The sequence below is a fragment of the Mastigoproctus giganteus genome, chromosome 4 (assembly GCF_048544385.1).
Source record: "Mastigoproctus giganteus isolate SK-2022 chromosome 4, ASM4854438v1, whole genome shotgun sequence".
NCBI lineage: Eukaryota > Metazoa > Arthropoda > Arachnida > Uropygi > Thelyphonidae > Mastigoproctus > Mastigoproctus giganteus.
In genome coordinates this window covers 145,676,019-145,695,386 of record NC_143578.1, presented here as the reverse complement: position 1 = coordinate 145,695,386, position 19,368 = coordinate 145,676,019, and the positions used below count along the sequence as shown (strand labels likewise).

The 19,368-nt window shown below is 36.8% G+C and overlaps 1 protein-coding gene across 3 annotated transcripts in view; it reads right to left on the bottom strand.

The window, feature by feature from the left end:
- The window catches only part of LOC150087115 (RNA 3'-terminal phosphate cyclase-like), a 197,812-nt gene that overhangs the window by 123,928 nt on the left and 54,516 nt on the right, over positions 1 to 19,368 (bottom strand). For all 3 annotated transcript variants that reach the window (XM_090371821.1, XM_090371820.1, XM_090371823.1), the window contains 2 exons: positions 13,011 to 13,154; positions 948 to 1,071 (listed from right to left, as the gene is read on the bottom strand). In XM_090371821.1, the coding sequence (XP_090227947.1) occupies positions 948 to 1,071; positions 13,011 to 13,154 (268 nt within the window). The remainder of the gene's footprint in view (positions 1 to 947; positions 1,072 to 13,010; positions 13,155 to 19,368) is intronic.

Here is a 19,368-nt window from a genome sequence, read left to right as displayed (position 1 = left end):
TATAGTTCCATACTGCATTCAGTGATTGAGTGAATGATGAGGAACAGTGGTGTAATAGCAAGTGTCTTTTCTTTGTCTGACTATTCATTTTCTTATTATCTGGATGCCATTTAGAGTAGCAGTAGGTTTCAGGTATTCAATTTTTTTCTCACTTAGTTCTAAGAGAGTTTCTCTTCTCTTCTCGATTACTAGCCCTGTCACATGGAGGCAAGAGCAGTGCCACTGAACAATCCCAGATTAATTAAAGTTAGTTTTGTTATTACTATAACAACAAAAAATATATATATATAAATTAAGTTTTCTTTCCTTTTTGTATAACTTTTTTTGATTAAACTTATAATCTTGATTAAACTTCTTTTTTGGATTCTCATATTTTGTATTCTTATAACTATAAATTAAATAACAAAACTTCAATTAAAGGCAAAGGCACTGTGATACACACTATAATAATTACATGGCACCAGGGAAGCCGCCATTAATGAATGATGGCTAGCAGCTGAACACTTGTATTTTTTATATATTTTTTTTTAAAATCAGTCCTAACTGGTTTAAAAAAAGAGAGAAAAAAATGCAGATGCCAATTTTCAGATGGAAATAATTGTAGAAAATCAATTGATGGAGAATGAATCAGTGCGATCAGTGAATTTACATTACAACAAGCCAACAAAAAAAAAAAAGATCTGGACTTGCATATTAGTTGTATAAGTGATTTTCCTTATAACAACACATTTCATTATAGTTCTTCTACTGTAATGGGATGGGATAAATACTGCATGAAGTAGGTAAATAACAGTGCCACTTTTTACCAACATCATGCAATAGGAGTCATATGATCTGTAGCAAACATTCTGTAGGATTACAAGTAACATTTTAGAAATGCTAGATTCTAAAATGATCCTTGAAAAACTTGATTTTTTGAAAACCATTAGCAAATATGATTTACTTACCAACAAAGTATAATCAATCTGAGGTGCCATTTCAGCATTAGTCCCTCCTTTGAGATACAATTCAACTGGTCCATTACTGAAGAGAAGGCAAGGTAGTGACACTTGAAAGAGCAGCATTATGCTCCTAATAAACAATAAATATATATTTTAGAAACAGGACACTTACCCAAATATAATGATCGATAGGTGGAGCACTGAAAACATCTGTGCCACCTGACATGGAAATGGATGAATCTCTTCCACCAAACACCACGCATGGAATTACAGTTTGCATCACCAGACAAATACTGCTGTAAAATGGCAGTACATACATACACACTCACGAAAGGGTTAGAGACATTTCTTAAAATATAAGTTTAATATTTATAAGTTTACATACTACACAGAGATGTTCAAAACACTGCAGTAAATAATTTCCAATTAATGTTCCAACAATGACTAGGCAATACAGGAATACTGATACAGCAGAAATCTAATCAGTTTATTTGAAAAAAGTTTTTATTTTTTTATTATTATATATATTATACATGAATATTTTTTTATTATTATTCAAATGAAAAGTCTATCATTTAAAGTCTAAATGGGACAGACACACAAAAGTAAAAGAAGAAGCAAGACTAGAAAGTTCTGTATGGCATGAAATTTTTTTTCAAACTCAAACTGGGAAAGTTATCATATTGCAATTCCAAACCATAACAAAAACCATTTTCTTTTCATGCTGGACTGATAGTATCATAATACTCTATACCATTCCTAAAACTACATTTCTTTCAAATTGGTTTGATCAAATATCGTACTGTAATTTCACATCACAAAATAAAGGAGAGAATAGAAGAAAGCAAGAAAAAAAGTTATTTTATGCCTCTCCCATAAGAAAACAGTGAATTTATTAGCTTTTTCCTTAGCATATAGCAGGAAAGCCAATCAGACAAGAATACTTGGATGTATTTTTTATTTTAAACTTATTTTTTGGGATGAAGAAAATATACAAATTTACCACTTGCACTTAAAAATAATTATTTCTGAAAATATTATCATTCATGAAGAGTAAGGAAAAAGCTATTATAGGATAAAAGAATTTTCTGGGTAGGTCTTGGATAATGAATAAAAATTTACTGCAGAAATTATAAAGGAATTTGGTAATTTATGTTTTTAGGTACACATTGCATTGAAGGAACATGTAGTATCAATGCAACAAGTCCCTGCAACACATTGGGCATTTTAACTTTCCAGATACTGATCGGAAATTGTGAAATGGTATCTCACGCTGTCAGAATAGGCATAATTGACAGATTAGTAACTAAGATTCAATAATCTAAGCACTCATTTGTTAAAAATCATCATTCAGTTAATTTGAATTAAAATTCAGCAAGAAACTTCAGCTAATTAAAGTTATTAAATTATTCAAGAGTATTAAGATATAAAATTTGACACAGCATACCTTCAAGAAACTTTGGCTAGTTAGTTATTAAATTACACCATTCTGCATGGTTTTCAGTGCTTGTAAACTAACAGCTGTTTTAACTCAGTTTTTTATGCTCATTTCAGAAATGCTATTTGTTTTTTACCATCATGTATCATTTTTCACAAATCGCGTAAGTTAATGTCATGAGTTGTATTATTGAATATATTGTTAGGAGTAAATGCTGGGAATTTGTAAACTAAAACTTCACATGTTGGCAACACTGCCCTCAAGTCATTTGTTTCTTGACCTTGAGAGGCAACAGTGTTTATCAGTGTGAGCTCAGCTTATTCTTGAGGTTATTGCGTAAGTAAAATGTCTTCACCCAAGTTTTTGAACAATTCGAACTTACTGTCTTATATTTGTGGATATTGTGTAGTCTTCAAGCAAAGATAAGGTATTACAGAATTTGTGAAAAATAACTTGTGCTTATTTTGGAGTGAAACTCTGTAACCAAGATAAACAATGGGCTTCACATAAAGTTTGCCAAACCCATATTGAAGCATTGAGGTTGTGGAAAAATAGCAAAAAAGAAGGCTATGCCATTTGCAATTCACATAATTTGAAGGGAGCCTTGAAATCACTGTGATGACTGTTACTTTTGCTTAGATAATTTAGAGGGATTCAATGCAAAGAGTAAAAAGGACAATGTGTATCCTAATATTCCATCTGCCATTAGACCAGTCCTACATGGCAGATAATCTGCCGATTCCATGCCCTCCACTTATATTGGAGAATGTAGCAGCAGAGAGTGCTGAAACTGAAGCTTCTGAAGATGAAACTGACACCTACCTGGCTGAAGAAGAGTCCAGCACTCAACTGTTTTCACAGCATAAACTCAATGATCTGGCACCTGCAGAACTCATTATTTCTGGACTTAAGTCAAAAAAATTTTCTAGCACATGGGAAGTTTTTCTCATCCAAAGAAACAAGGTACAGAGAAACAAGGCATGGCTGGAATTATATGTCTTATATGGGACAGATGATCAGTAACTGAGATATCAATGATTGAAGTGTTCATTTGTTAAAAAAAAAAAAAAAAACTTTATTTAGTTAACAAATTAACTAAATATTGATTTAGGAATACAAAATCTGAGTCAGCACATCTTATACAGATCCAGCCCTACTTTTCTAAAGGCAATTTTATGGTTTTTGCAGCAATATAAATGACTTAACGAACTATTTAGGAATTAGTTACAATCCTACACAGCGGACACTTTTTATTGGCTCATCAAAGCAGAGTCTCAAAGGTGTGCTGCTCCACAATGGAAATAAATGAGTCAATTCCAGTAGCTCACTCTGTGCATTCGAAATAAATATATGAAAACTTGAAGTTGTTGACAAATATTAAGCATGAAGAATATGGTTGGTTGGTCTGTGCTGACTTGAAAGTGATAGGCATGTTACTTGGATAGCAATCTGGCTACACAAAAATGCCTTGCTTTTTGCGTGAGTGGGACAGTCGGGCAAGGAGTAAGCACTGGAATGTCAAGGTCTGGCCAAAGAGGGGCAGTTTGTTGCCTGGGTCAAAGAACATAGTTCATAAACCACTGGTAGACCCAAAAACTGTCCTCCTTCCACCCTTGCACATCAAACTAGGTTTGATGAAATAGTTTGTGAAAGCTTTACCTCAAGAAGGCCCTTGCTTCAACTACCTTTGTAATAAATTCTCACTGATCACCCAAGAGAAGCTAAAACAAGGTATTTTTGTTGGACTTCAAATTCCCAAACTGATGAGGGACCAAGATTTTGAGGGAACTATAAATAAAAGAGAGAAACAGGCATGGATTAGCTTCAGGTCTGTTGTTGAGAACTTCTTGAGTGAACCATATGGATCCAGACTACAAGAATATAGTTTAAAATATGTTGGCAAACTTCAAGAAGCTAGGCTGCAATATGAGTGTCAAGGTAGATTTTTTTACACTACCACATTGACTAATTCTCAGAAAATCTAGGAAGTATTAGTGAAGAACAGTGCAAGAGGTTGCAACAGGACATTAAAGACATGGAGATGAAGTACCTGGGGAGGTGGAATGTCAACATAATGGCTGACTACTCTTACTGTAAAGTAGGAGCTGCAAGAAAATCAAAGAAACAAAAATTTAACCCATTGTAGATCAGTTTTTAAAATGAAAGGTGAGTGTTAAATAAACTTTTTAAATGAATTAGCTTCAGGTCTTTACCACATTGCCCTTTTTAATAGTGTTTCAACATGTATTTGAATATAAAAGTCTGTAAAAGTAGCATTCCATTATAATTTCAGGTCACAAATTCTGCCAAAATTAATAAAAATTTGTGAAAAATCAAATTTTATTTCATGATTTTTGAAGAAACCTGACATGACAGAAACAAAGAGAAATCATTTGAGAAATCAGCATTAGAAAATGTTTCAAAAACACCCTTCTCTGCATTTTGAAAAAAATTCACTGAAAACATCAGTGAAAATACAAATTTTGAGTCATATCTTATACTTGGCTGGAATTATGTCTTATATGGAACAGATGACCAGTAACTGAGATATCAATGACTGAAGTGTTCATTTGTTAAAAAAAAAAAAAATCATCATTTAGTTAACGAACTAACTAAATAATGACTTAGGAATACAAAATCTAAGTCAGCATATCCTATACAGGCCCAGCCTTAACACAGACATATCTTTACAGGGCAAATGCCTGGGGGTGAGTGGACTCAGGTGTAGCCTAAAAATAATGCATGTGTAAAAGAAAGAAAAATACTCTTGAAAAGAGTTATATTAAGTCATAAGTGAATAAAATTGAAGATATCAAAAAAAAATTAACAATATTTTTTTATGATTACAGGTGTAAAAATCTTTACAATTTATACCTCCGTTACTTCTGAAAGAGATTTCCCCCATTTTCCTCCAAAGAAAATAATAAATGTGCAAAGAAATCAATAACCTTCCATATATTTAAATGATTTTTTTTTTTTTTTTCGTACAGTAACATTTAATTTTCTAATTCAGGATTTTTATGAAAAAGAAGACTAGAAATTTCTTAAAAACTGAATGCTAGAAAACTTTTTCTTCCATATTTGAAATCATGCATGAAAAAGCTATCACATAAACCAAAAGTTTAAGGAAGACCAAAAGATAAACCAAATGTTTAAGGAAGTTGTTATTTGCCAGCTTTATTACATATACTGATGTATTTCATTAATAATATTGTATATTTTATATGTAAATAGTAAGTGAAAAAAATTTACATGATTAAAAGCTAATTTTGAATTTGATCAAACGTAAGTACTCAAGATGATACTAATTACTCAAAGAACAATAACAAATATTAACAATCATTTGGAATTTCCTTAGCAAAAGAATAATTGCTACCAACCAAGAAACTGAAGCAAATCTACTCCCCACTAATTGTTCAGAATGTTCTTGGCAAAAGGATAATCTACTGATTATTCAGAAAGTCCTCAGAAAGGACTTTCTGAATAGATAATCTCTCAGAAAGGATAATCTACTGATTATTCAGAAAGTCCTCAGAAAGGACTTTCTGAATAGATAATCTCTCAGAAAGGATAATCTACTGATTATTCAGAAAGTCCTCAGTGAGAGAATAATCATTACTAACCAGAATGTTGATGAAGCAAATCTACTACAACATATTTTGTAAAAAAAGATGAAATGTGATGTCAGCAATCCTTATAAGGTCAAAGATAATCATTTACAATTTGTGGCATTTTGATTAAAAGAACCCCAACTAAATTTGGTGTTCAAGGAATAATTAAATTATATTCCCAAGCAAGAGAAATTATTTGGACTGATTTTTAGTACTTTAATTTTTCCTTAATTTCTGTCATAATTTCCAATGTAAATTACAATGGAAGATTAATTAATTTTAGCAATATAATCGATGGGTACTTCCATATTAACAATCTGATGCATATATCAATATGGTAAATCAAGCAGATGGAAAAACAATGTTAATAAATGACATTTAGTACAAAACATGTATATGTTGCGCAACATTAAATTTTCTGAGTTAGATGAATCATGCTGATTAATCTTCTTTTTTTGGATGTGAGAAAGCCTTAGATAACCCAGCTGATGCTGTTGTGAACTGAACAAGTCCTTCACATCTAATGTTACAAAAGAAAGTACCCTTCATGGTGGGAAGAAGCTGCAAAAGTGAAACTCAACAGTATAAAATTAGCAATACTGCAATTACTGAAGATTGTTTATTAGAAAAACTTTTGGACCTATAAAGGTCCCTGAGAATAGAATACACCTGGTAATTTTTAGGAAGGTGAGAATGAAGTCCACCAAACCATTAAGGATAATTATAAGGGACATCACTAGACTTGGAAGGTATTCCTTTGAACAGAGAAGAATATTGTCATCCCTAGTACTTTCTCTAATATACTGGTGTGAATAATAGTCATTTGATTTATTTAAAAAGATATATTTCCCATGGTGAGTTTCCCTCCCACTTATTCCAATCAATCTGAAATAGATTAAAGTCACCCATAATAAGAAATTCACACTTGCTTCCCCATTCCATCTAAATGTAAAGACTATTGTTATATTCTTCACAGTCTTTAGGCCTATAACACACTCCTACCCTCACTTTTGTTTTTGCAGTGCTTGTATCACATCAAACTGACTCAACATTGCACTGGGCACCAATGTTAATTGGATTTATCCTCTTCAGCGAAACTTCTTTCACCCTTTCTATTTAAGTGTATTCCATCCCTGTAAAAACAGTCTCCTGTTAACAAGCACAGACCATGCTGAGAAAAATTCTACCCATGAGCCTTGCATAGTTTCTCCACGGCTGAACTGATTGACAAGACTCAACATGTACTCCCTCCTATCGTGTCTGGCCAGGAGGCTTTCAAATTTAATCCTAATTCACAACTTTTTCCCAGCATTACCCTGTACTTGTTAACTAAATATATCATCAGACCTCCTGCTCTTATTTCATTAGTGCCAACAGGTACAACACCATCACCTTTTTTGCCTTTTAAAGATGTTATCTGCTCTACTTTTTCCCCAAACCCCCACCAGACATATACTGATCCTATTCCACCTCTCCTTTTTGCATAATTTACTTCCTGTTTCTCTGACAACAGTCACCAACAGTAATTATCGCCTGTAAAACCAGTGCATTATGCTGCCTTAGGGACTGCCACTGTACTGCTGATGCACAGTGAAGTTTCAATTTTCATGCCTGCCTAATCAAAAGTTGACTACTTATTGGTAGAATAAAACCCTGATAAAAATAAAAGTCAGTGATTCTACCAAGGAACTGTTCTATATGAATGGTGGAACTGTTCTGTAAAACATTTTCTAGTGTTTCTGAAACATTTTCTAATGCTGATTTCTCAAATGATTTCTCTTTGTTTCTGTCATGTCAGGTTTCTTCAAAAATATCTTACCTGTTGCTCATCTTCCCTTAAACGTTTGAAGGAACTAATTTTATGCTTTTTAATGAGCCATTGTCTTCATGGGTTATTTCCATCAAGAGAAAGTAAGTTGTCCACACAATTACACAATATATTATTCACAGTAATAAATTTGGTTTATTTTTAGTAGTACATTAAATAACTTTTGCAAGTAAACATGGAATCTGCAAAGGTTTCATAATGTAATGCTAAAAATAAGCCAGTTTTATTCGTGATGGAATTGTATAGATAATTCACAATATGTTATTGACAATGTTTGATGAAAATTCATATTAAAAAAAATCATGTTTTCTTGAAGAAAAAAAAAGATTAAAATCAGTGCATGTGACACAGATTTTAATCACAACAAACAAATAAAAAAGAAAAAAGGATTATTTACAGAAAAGAGTGTGTGTGTGTGTGTGTGTGTGTGTGTGTGTGTGTGTGTGTGTGTGTGTGTGTGTACACACACACACACACACCAATACCCCACATAGCACTGATAATTGGTACTGAAACTGTTCCGTGTTACGTGAAACCGTGCTGATTGAAGTATAATTATAATGCGTTTTAATTGAATGCATACCATAGAAACAGTATAAATAAATTATAAAAAATCTATAAACAATTTGCACTTGATAGCCAATTAAAATGATTTGAAATAAAAAATAGTGCAAAAATTTTATTAATGAAAAGTTAACATCATGATAGATGAGAAAAAAGCTTTATTGTTTATATAGGTATTTCAATAATAGTCTGATGAAGTAGTCTCTTCTTTTTCTCAGTGTACAAGTCTTTGCAGCATCGAATACCATCTTGTAAAATTTTCCGTATCTTGATGCTACGATCAGCATCCGGATCTCCATTGATAATCACCTCCCCGAAAATTTTCTCCAATTCTTCTGTTGAAAATTCTTTTGGTGCCACTTCAGAATTGTTTTCCACTTCTTCATATGAAGTTTGTTCATCAAGTTCAAGGAGAGTTGCATCATCTAAGTCATCTGTACTTGTTAACAGGAGTGACTGCTTCTGCAGGGATGGGAAACACTTAAATAGAAAGGATGCAAGAATATTTGCTGATGCTATAGAGGCAGTGTTAGGTGGGTCGGAAAACTGCTAGCTTGGGGAGATACAAGGACTAATACATTAACAGTAGCCACTGGCAGAGGTGATAATGATTCTTGCACTGCTTCTATTGCAATGAGCAGAAGCCTGGAAAACAAGATGCAGGATATTTCAGAGACTGCTGGGAGTCATTGCGGTACAAGTAAACACATGGGTTGTGTTAGGGTAGCTAAGAATAGGAACAGATGCATGTATACTTGCGTGTACACCAATGCTAGGAGTTTGGTAAATAAATTTGATGAATTTGAAGTATTGCTCAAAGCATCAAAAGGCGGATATTGTTCGGATATCGGAGACGTCGTGTCACACAGATATAAGGAATGCAGAACTGGAATTTGGGGAGTACAATGTGTACAGAAAGGATAGACATGATAGGAAGGGAGGAGGAGTTATGCTATTAGTTAAGAAACACATAAAATTCAAGGAAGTGAAGCCAGTCGACATCGCTGGACAGTGCAGTGTCGAGTCAGTTTGGTGTGACATAAGCATTGGGAGATCAAAATTGAGTAGGAGTGTGCCATAGGCCTAATGACTCTAATGAGTATAATAAGAAACTGTACAGAGAAATAGAGTGGGCCAGTAAATCAGAGTCTTATAATGGGGGATTTTAATTTCCCAGATATTGACTGGAATTTGTGGGTTAGTCACACACACACACACACACTAGCAAGGCTTTTGTGGATTTATTGGATGATTGTTTTCTACATCAGCATGTTCGGGAGGCAACTAGAGGGAGTAATACTCTTGATTTGATTATCAGTAGTAATTCTTCATGCATTAAGAATCTGCAGATAAAGGAACCACTAGGTGGCAGTGATCACAGTGTGCTGAAGTAGGATTTACTCAAAGAGGTAACTACCATCAGGGGTAAAGGGAAGGGTTTTTGCTTTTGTAAAGGCGACTACGATGGTCTGAGACAGTATTTAAATTCTATACAGTGGGACCAACTGATGATGTTACCAACAGCAAATTCAAAATGGGAAGCATTCAAAGAACTTATCTTGGAAGCTACTAGGCTTTACATACCAACTAAGAAATATTGTTCAAGGTTTAGGCCTAAATGGATGTCAGATGAACTAATGAGACATATGGCAGAGAAGAAAAATGCATGGGATACATATAAATGAACATGTGGCACAGAAGCCTATGATAGATATAAGTTGATCTGTAACCAAGTTACAAAAGAGGTTAGGCGGGCGAAAGCAGATTATGAGAAGTCTTTGGCAAAGGATGCAAAGAAAAACAGCAAAGAGTTCTTTACTTATGTAAACTCTAGAAGGAAGGGGATGAATCAGATTGGTCCACTTGATATTGATGGTTCAACTGTTGATGATCCTGCTCAGGTAGCTAACAAACTAAATGAATATTTTGCATCGACATTCACACATGAGGAGTTATTCAGTGAGTGGAATGCCAGAGGTGTATTCAACTCTAGTAGTAAGCTAGATAATCTTGTAATAACTGAGAGTAAAGTGGAGGAGAAATTGTTGAAGATAAACACAAGAAAGGTACCTGGGATGGATGGGATCTATCTAGTTATATTAAAGGAGGCAGCAAAGGAAGTAAGCAAACCCTTAGCCATAATTATGAGAGCTTTCTTGGACTCAGGGGAGATACCCATAGACTCGAGATGTGCAAATGCGACCCCAATTCATAAAGGAGGATCAAAGGCTGACACAAGTAATTATAGACCTGTGAGTTTAACTTCTGTTCCAGGAAAATTAATGGAGGCACTGGTTAAAGAAGCACTACAGGATCATTTAGACAAGACTTCAGTTATAGCTCGGACACAGCATGATTTTGTTAAGGGGAAGTCTTGCCTGACCAATTTGATTGGATACTATGATGCAGTCACAAAAGAACTGGATGCAGAGAATAACTTTGATATTATATACTTGGATCTTAGAAAGGCTTTTGATACTGTTGCACATGGAAGACTGCTGCACAAATTGGAGCAGTGTGGCATTGGAGGCAAATTGCTGCTATAGATAAAGGGGTGGGTGAGAGGGAGAAGACAGAGTGGTAATCAATGAACACTGCTTGCTCATCGTGGACTAATGTTATTAGTGGAGCCCATCAGGGTTCAGTGTTGGGTGCATTATTGTTTTCTGTATTTATAAATAATATTGATGATGGTATATCAAGCTTAATGTCCAAGTTTGCAGACGATACAAAGGTTGGCAGGGTTCTTAAGGATACTACTGATGCTATGCTGCTGCAACAGGATCTGGAAAGGTTGAGCAGATGGGCTGAGAGGTGGCAAATGAAGTTTAACATTGACAAATGTAAAGTACTACATATGGGAAACAGCAACCCCAGAGCAATGTATCAACTCTGTGGTACTACACTGACAGTGGTAGAGAATAAAAAGGACCCGGGGGTAATTGTGCAGGCAGATATGAAGTTCTCTGAGCAGTGCAGACAGGCTGCAAGAGTAGCTCATGGTGTCTTGTCAATGATATACAGGAATTTTTCTAGCAGGGATAAGAAGGTGATTATTCTCTTGTATAAGTCAATGGTCAGGCCACACCTTGAGTACTGTATACAGGTCTGGAGGCCTCATTTCAAGAAGGATGTAGGGCTGCTGGAACGAGTATAGAGAAGGGCAACAAGATTAGTGAATGAAACAAAGGGTTGCTCTTACGAAGAAAGGCTTAAGTTTTGCAAATTACAGTGTCTGGAGACTAGGAACCGGCGAGGTGATCTGATAGAGGTGTATAAAGCCTTGAATGGTTTGAGCATGCTCAATGCTGATGGGATTCTTCCTCTTGCTCAGAATAATCACCTGAGAGGGCATAAATTCAAATTGAGGAAAGACAGATGTAGGATAGATGTGCGGAAATTTGCCTTTAGCCAGCGGGTAGTTGGTTGGTGGAACAGACTTCCATCCCTTGTTGTGGAAGTTGATAGCCTAAATAAATTTAAGGCTCAGCTGGACAGGTATTTCAAATGAACGGAGGTCTGAAGTGGAAGTTTTTTTGTTTTTTTTTGGCTGATGCTGCATAAGCTTGCTTTCTTGCATCATATGCCTCTACTAATGCTAATTTGCATGTGAGTCAGTGCAGTCACGTACTTTGGCAGTGTACAAAGTTTCGAATCCTGAATCTTTTCCGATCTTCACAGTGTCTTCAGCAATTGTCTGAATTTGAGATTCAAAACCACTGAAATAATTTGCCAAAATGGGCAAAACATTCTGCCAAACAGAAAGCATGTTGTTGGCAACGATTTCTAGCCAAGATGCAAATATATTTTCGATCGTATTTAAAGGTGTAAAAAATAAATTGCCCCTTTAAATATGATCGAAAATATATTTGCATCTTGGCTAAAAATCACTGTGTGTTCAACAATGTTCAATATTCTTAATTCCATCTTGACGAGACAACATGATAGCATTAAGAATATTGAACACTGTTGCAAGTTGCTGCTGACTGCCCGAGGGGAGCTACTGGCACATGTGAGACAATAGTTGGCACTACAACATATAGGTACGCATGCCTAGACTACGACAACGCAGAATATATGTAAAGTATGTGTCTAGGCTATTGAATGAGTTTTAATATGTACAGTAAATTTTTGACTTGAACTGAATTGAAAACCGTGTTATAGTGAAACCCGTGCTGTTCGAAGCCATGCTAAGTGAGGTATTGCTGTATATACATAAAAGAGTACATTCTGCTATAGTAATTTCAAATTAGGCCTTGTGCTGCTATTGCTCACATTAGCTAAAGGCTACTCTGTTACAGTTAGTTTCTTTGCATGTTTTAAACAAAGTTTTAAACAAAGAATGATTTCACATGTTTCATATCCAAAATGGTAATTATTCATTTGTAATCAGAATTACAAATTAGCAATTATGAATTATTAATTTCTAAGGTACTGACGTTTAACTTTGGTACCAAAATTCAAAACTTTGGAATTTCATTTTCTAAAACCTTTGAAACTAAAATTGATACTCGATTAATTCATTTATTCTTTTACTTTTTTTTTTCTTTTTTTCGTAGCTGAAGGAGCTTTAAACCAAGTTTAAATTCCTTTGCAATATAATTTCTCATATAAAGAAGATAACTTACCCAGCAGTACCCGTGTCAGCAATAAATGAACCAGACTGCATTTTACCAGGAAAGAAAGTAACCTGGGTAGAACCTATATGTCCTTTATCTAATTTTCCTTCACAAATCTCTCTTACTAATTCAAGTCCTGTTAGATGTTGAGGCCTGAATATAAAAAAAACAGGGGGAAAAATTGTGTTAGTATATAACACTAATAATAATGTTAATACAGTCAAAGCTCTTTATAACAACATTTCAGAAGAATGAGAAAAACAGTCATTATACCAAAAGGACATTATATATTCTATAGCTCATGAAATGAGCTATAGGCTCTCATCTATAGCTGTTGAAAAAAAGCCGTGAATTAGGGTTGAATTTTAAAGTGTCTGCAATTCTGCCCAGACACAATAGGAGGGAGTATATGATGAGAGCCTTTTCAATCAAATCGGCCCTGGAAATATTGTGCAAGGCTCGAGGGGTAGAATTTTTTTCAGCCTGGTCTGTACTTGTTAACAGAAGGGACTGCTTCTACAGGAATGGGATACACTTAAATAGAAAGGGTGCAAGAATATTTGCTGATGTATCGAGGCAGTGTTAGGTGGGTCGGAAAACTGCTAGCTTGGGGGGATACAAGGACTAATAGATTAACAGTAGCCACTGCCAGAAGTGAAAGTGATTCTTGCACTGTTTCAATTGGAAAGAGCAGAAGCCTGGAAAACAAGATGTAGGATATTTCAGAAACTGCTGGGAGTCATTGCGGTCCAAGTAAACACATGGGTTGTGTTAGCGTAGCTAAGAAAAAGAACAGGTGCATGTATACTTGCGCATACACCAATGCTAGGTGTTTGGTAAATAAATTTGATGAATTTGAGGTATTGCTCAAAGCATCAAAGGCGGATATTGTTGGGATATCAGAGACGTGGTGTCACACAGATATAAAGAATGCAAAACTGGAATTTGGGGAGTACAACGTATACAGAAAGGATAGACAAGATAGGAAGGGAGGAGGAGGAGTTATGCTATTAGTTAAGAAACACATAAAATTCAAGGAAGTGAAGCCAGTCGACATCGCTGGACAGTGCAGTGTCGAGTCAGTTTGGTGTGACATAAGCATTGGGAGATCAAAATTGAGAGTAGGAGTGTGCTATAGGCCTAATGACTCTGATGAGTATAATAAGAAACTGTACAGGGAAATAGAGTGGGCCAGTAAATCAGAGAGTCTTATAATGGGGGATTTTAATTTCCCAGATATTGACTGGAATTTGTGGGTTGGTCACTCACACACTAGCAAGGCTTTTGTGGATTTATTGGATGATTGTTTTCTACATCAGCATGTTCGAGAGGCAATTAGTGGGAGTAATACTCTTGATTTGATTATCAGTAGGGATTCGTCATGCATTAAGAATCTGCAGATAGAGGAACCAATAGGTAGCAGTGATCACAGTGTGCTGAAGTGGGATTTACTCAATGAGGTAACTACCATCAGGGGTAAAGGGAAGGGTTTTCGCTTTCGTAAAGGCGACTACAATGGTCTTTTTTTTTTTTTTTTTTATGTGAACCCCAAACACGAGAGGTATTAGAACCTATAGTACTTAGTACCGTGCTTGGGTTAAAGGTTGAGAAGACGAAAGAAGATATTCGTTGACATTGGACTTAAACTTCTGTAGATTGTAATTTTCAGGAAATACGTATGAAGGAAGGTTGTTCCAGAAAACGGCAGTTGAATGAATAAATGAGGAAGATGAAAAGTTGGTTCTGTGGGTTTGAAGTTGCACAGTAAATGGATGTTGGCTGGTGGCGGCACGTGTTCGGACTGTTTTGAAAGAGAGAGCGGGAATTATAGAAGCCAATTCAGAAGAACAGTGCCCATGGAAGTATCTGTAAAAGAGGCATGCAGCAGAAACAGTGCGTCTATGAGAAAGCGAGTGGAGAGACTCTGTTAGAGATGAGTCATTAATTAACCTAACTGCCCTCTTCTGAATGGAATCAAGAAGCCTGAGAGAGGTTTTGGGGGCACCACCCCAAATGTGGGAACAATATTCCATGACAGGGCGGATTTGCGATTTATACAGAGTGAGCAGCTGTTTGGAAGAAAAGTAACGCCGAGAGCGAAAGAGAAAACCAAGTTTTTTAGATGCAGAGGAAGCAATATTTGTAATGTGCTTGTGCCAAGAGAGATTAGAAGTCAGGGTAATCCCCAAAAGAGATATATCCTTTTGCCTAGAAATTGGAGTGTCACTAAAGATAAGCATAGGAGCAGAAGAATCCTTTTTGCGAGATATAAGACAAGACTGAGTTTTAGAAGGGTTGAAATCAACTAAGTTGTCTTTGCCCCACTGGAGAATTACCTGAAGATCGGCATTTAAGGAATTGGTAGCAGATTTTCGAGAAGTTGAAGCTGATTGAGCAGGACAAGATTTCTCAAAACGGAAAGTTGAATGCAATGTGCTATCATCGGCAAAACTATGGATAGGATTTCCAGTCAATGGAAGAAGGTCATTGATATACAAGAGGAAAAGAGTGGGGGAAAGAACTGAACCTTGGGGGACACCGGCATTAGTGGAGAAGTTAGAAGACAGAGAGCCATCTACCATCACCCTCAGTGAGCGATCAGAGAGAAAACTGGATAACCAATTACTAAAAACAGTTGGCAAACCATAAGATGGAAGCTTGTTTAGAAGACCTTTATGCCAAACACGATCAAAAGCCTTTGAGATGTCAAGAGCAACTACTTGTGTTTCACCGAACCTTTCCATTGAAGTAGTCCATAAATGGGTAACATAAACCAGGATATCACCAGTGGATCGACACTGACGGAATCCATACTGGTGATCGTTGATCAGATGGAAGGTTTCTAGGTAGTTTAAGAGTTGGCGGTTAATTGATTTCTCCATTACTTTAGAAAGAGTAGAAGTAATTGCAATGGGACGATGATTGGATGGGAGGAATTTGTCACCCTTTTTAGGAACTGACTGGATATGAGCAAATTTCCAAGCAGAAGGAAAAACACCTTTGGAATAAGAAAGTGAAAAAATGCGGCAAAGAATAGGAGTACATTCAGGAGCACAGATTTTGAGAACAAGTGGAGAAATACCATCAGGACCTGGAGCTTTCTTAGCATCAAGATTCATCAAAATCCTTCTGATATCCTTTTGACGGAAGACCACAGGAGGCATTGAATGGACCGTGTTGGGAATGGTGGGAGGTGTTTTACCAAGTTCATTAATACATGAGCTGGAAGAAAAATGGGATGCTAGCAGGTCAGCTTTATCCTTGGCTGAAGTGACAACAGAACCATCTGGTTTGGACAGAGGTGGAAGCAGAGATGGGCAAAAGTTGCGGCCAATAGCTTTGGCAAGAGACCAGAATGCTCGGCTACCATTAGGGCAAGAAGCAAGTTTTCTACTCTTAGCCTGTTCAAACTCTAGTTTGGACTGATTAATAACTGCTTTACAATTGTTGCGAGCTTTGGTGTAGGCAGAAAATGAAACGGAAGAATTAGAAACAAGCCAATTACGATATGCAACATTCTTCTCTTGAACAGCCTTAGCACATTTATTGGAAAACCAAGGTTTAGATAAAGGACGAGATTTTAAAGTGGAGTGTGGGATAAAAGATTCCATTCCTGCAAGAATAATTTCACTGACACGATCTGAGCAAACGTTGACATCAGAAGTTTTGAAACAGTAATCCGACAAGGAAAAGAAGAAAAGAAGTCTCACAGGTCATCCCATTTTGCATTCTTGTAATGCCAAACAACACGAGGCTGGGAATAGCCATGAGATAAAGGTTCCATTGGAGACGAGACAATCACCAAGTTGTGATCTGAAGTGCCTAAAGGACCTCTCACTTCGACCGTGTACTTAGAAGGGTTGTTTGTGAGAAAAAGATCAAGCGTATTGGCTGTATGATTCGGACTGTCCGGTATTCTTGTAGGTAAATGAACAATCTGTGCTAGGTCATTAGTAATTGCAAAAGCCTCAGCATCACAACCGGCTGGGTCAGTGTGACTAGAAAACGGAAGCCAGCTGGAGTTGTGAACATTAAAATCACCAAGGAAAATTACCTCACTGTTAGGAAAGTTGGACTGGAGAAAGTCAAGTTGCAACGAGAGGAAGTCAAAGAGCTCCAAGTGATTAGTGGAGTTGGGAGAACGGTAGAGACAACAGATGAATTTGACACAATGAGGTAGAGAGATTTTAAGCCAGAGAAGATCAAAGAGAGGAGATTCCAAATTGCCAAGTCTCTGACAGGGAATATCAGAACGGACATATGCACAAGTACCACCTTTGAGGCGAAAGGAATCATACAGCGAATAATTTGGGCATCTGAGATGAGCAGTAGTTGAATCAACCGATAACTGAGATTCTGTCAGAAAAAGTACGTGGAGTTTGGCAGACTGCAAGTGGAAATGGACATCGTTGAGATTAGAATTGAGACCACGTATATTTGTGAAATGAATTAGGAAGTCCTTGGGAGGTTTAGATCTTTTCGCAGATAAGCTTGTTCTATTAGTTTGACAATTCATGGTGTATTCAATAGTAAGAAAAAGTGGGTGGGATATGCTGTATGAAGTAATGAAATTTTTGGATATGGCGTACATGTGGTAAGAATATACCCAGATCCTTGACATAACGTGGCCTCGACAATGCTCCCCGCATACACACTACTCGGACTCCCTCCAGTCACTATCTGGCAGAGTAGAGGTAGCAAGATTATATACTAGCTGATCCGGAAGCCTCCTAGAGAGTTACCAATAGGTTCGGTCCGGTGTACTAACTAGCGGCCGGCCTGCGAAAACCGTTTTAGAGCTGTACACTCGAAATGTAAGGAATATTGGATCTCGCCACGACGTTCATCATAACCTCAAAAGTCATCAATCATACTGCATGATGGAAGAGACAGGGAAGGGTTGACCGGAACTTAGCTCTAGAGACTAAACATGGGTTCCACCACTTCAAGCCTCCAATAAGCAAAGTGGTGGTATTTCACCGGTTGATGAGAGTCATCTACCACCTAGTACTGCCTGGTAACATAGAGGGGCGGTGTTCCTCCATGTGGTGTGAGCGCCACACCTCGACCCCTGCTTACGTTGGTTCACACCTGGGTGGACACCCACCATGTGCTTGTGCATGGAGGTTATACCCAGGATTACTAACAGTCCCACCATCGTGAAGGTGCAAGCAGAGGATTTGGCTGTCACAGACCGTCCGGACTTCGCCGAAATTGGGTCCACTTGACTTGAGTGTCGCCCGAATATCAGTTCCATCAGCGTTTTAGACTCCCAGGTAGCAAGTACAGCTTGTCTGGCCTATCTGAGAGAATGTCTGTGACAACCTCAAGGAAAAAATAGGTCTGAGGTATGAGACAGTATTTATATTTTTTTCAGTGGGACCAACTGATGATGTTACCAACAGCAAATTCAAAATGGGAAGCATTCAAAGAACTTATCTTGGAAGCTACTAGGCTTTACATACCAACTAAGAAATATTGTTCAAGGTTTAGGCCTAAATGGATGTCAGATGAACTAATGAGACATATGGCAGAGAAGAAAAATGCATGGGATACATATAAATTAACACGTGACACAGAAGCCTATGATAGATATAAGTTGATCTGTAACCAAGTTACAAAAGAGGTTAGACAGGCGAAGGCAGATTATGAGAAAACTTTGGCAAAGAATGCAAAGAAAAACAGCAAAGAGTTCTTTACTTATGTAAACTCTAGAAGGAAGGGGATGAATCAGATTGGTCCACTTAATATCGGTGGGTCAACTGTTGATGATCCTGCTCAGGTAGCTAACAAACTAAATGAATATTTTGCATCGACATTCATACATGAGGAGTTATTCAGCGAGGAGAATGCCAGAGGTGTATTCAACTCTGGTTGTAAGCTACATAATCTTGTAATAACTGAGAGTAAAGTGGAGGAGAAATTGTTGAAGATAAACACAAGAAAGGCAAATGGGATTAGCATTAGCATTAGTAGAGGCATTTGATACAAGAAAGCAAGCTTATGCAGCATCAGCCAAAAAAAAAAACCACTTCCACTTCACCCCTCTGTTCATTTGAAATACCTGTCCAGCTGAGCCTTAAACTTATTTATGCTATCAACTTCCACGACAAGGGATGGAAGTCTGTTCCACCAACCAACCACCCGCTGGCTAAAGGCAAATTTCCGCACGTCTATCCTGCATCTGTCTTTCCTCAATTTGAATTTATGCCCTCTCGGGTGATTATTCTGAGTAAGAGGAAGAATCCCATCAGCATTCAGCATGCTCAAACCATTCAAGGCTTTATACACCTCTATCAGATCACCTTGCTGGTGCCTAGTCTCCAGACACTGTAATTTGCAAAACTTAAGCCTTTCTTCGTAAGAG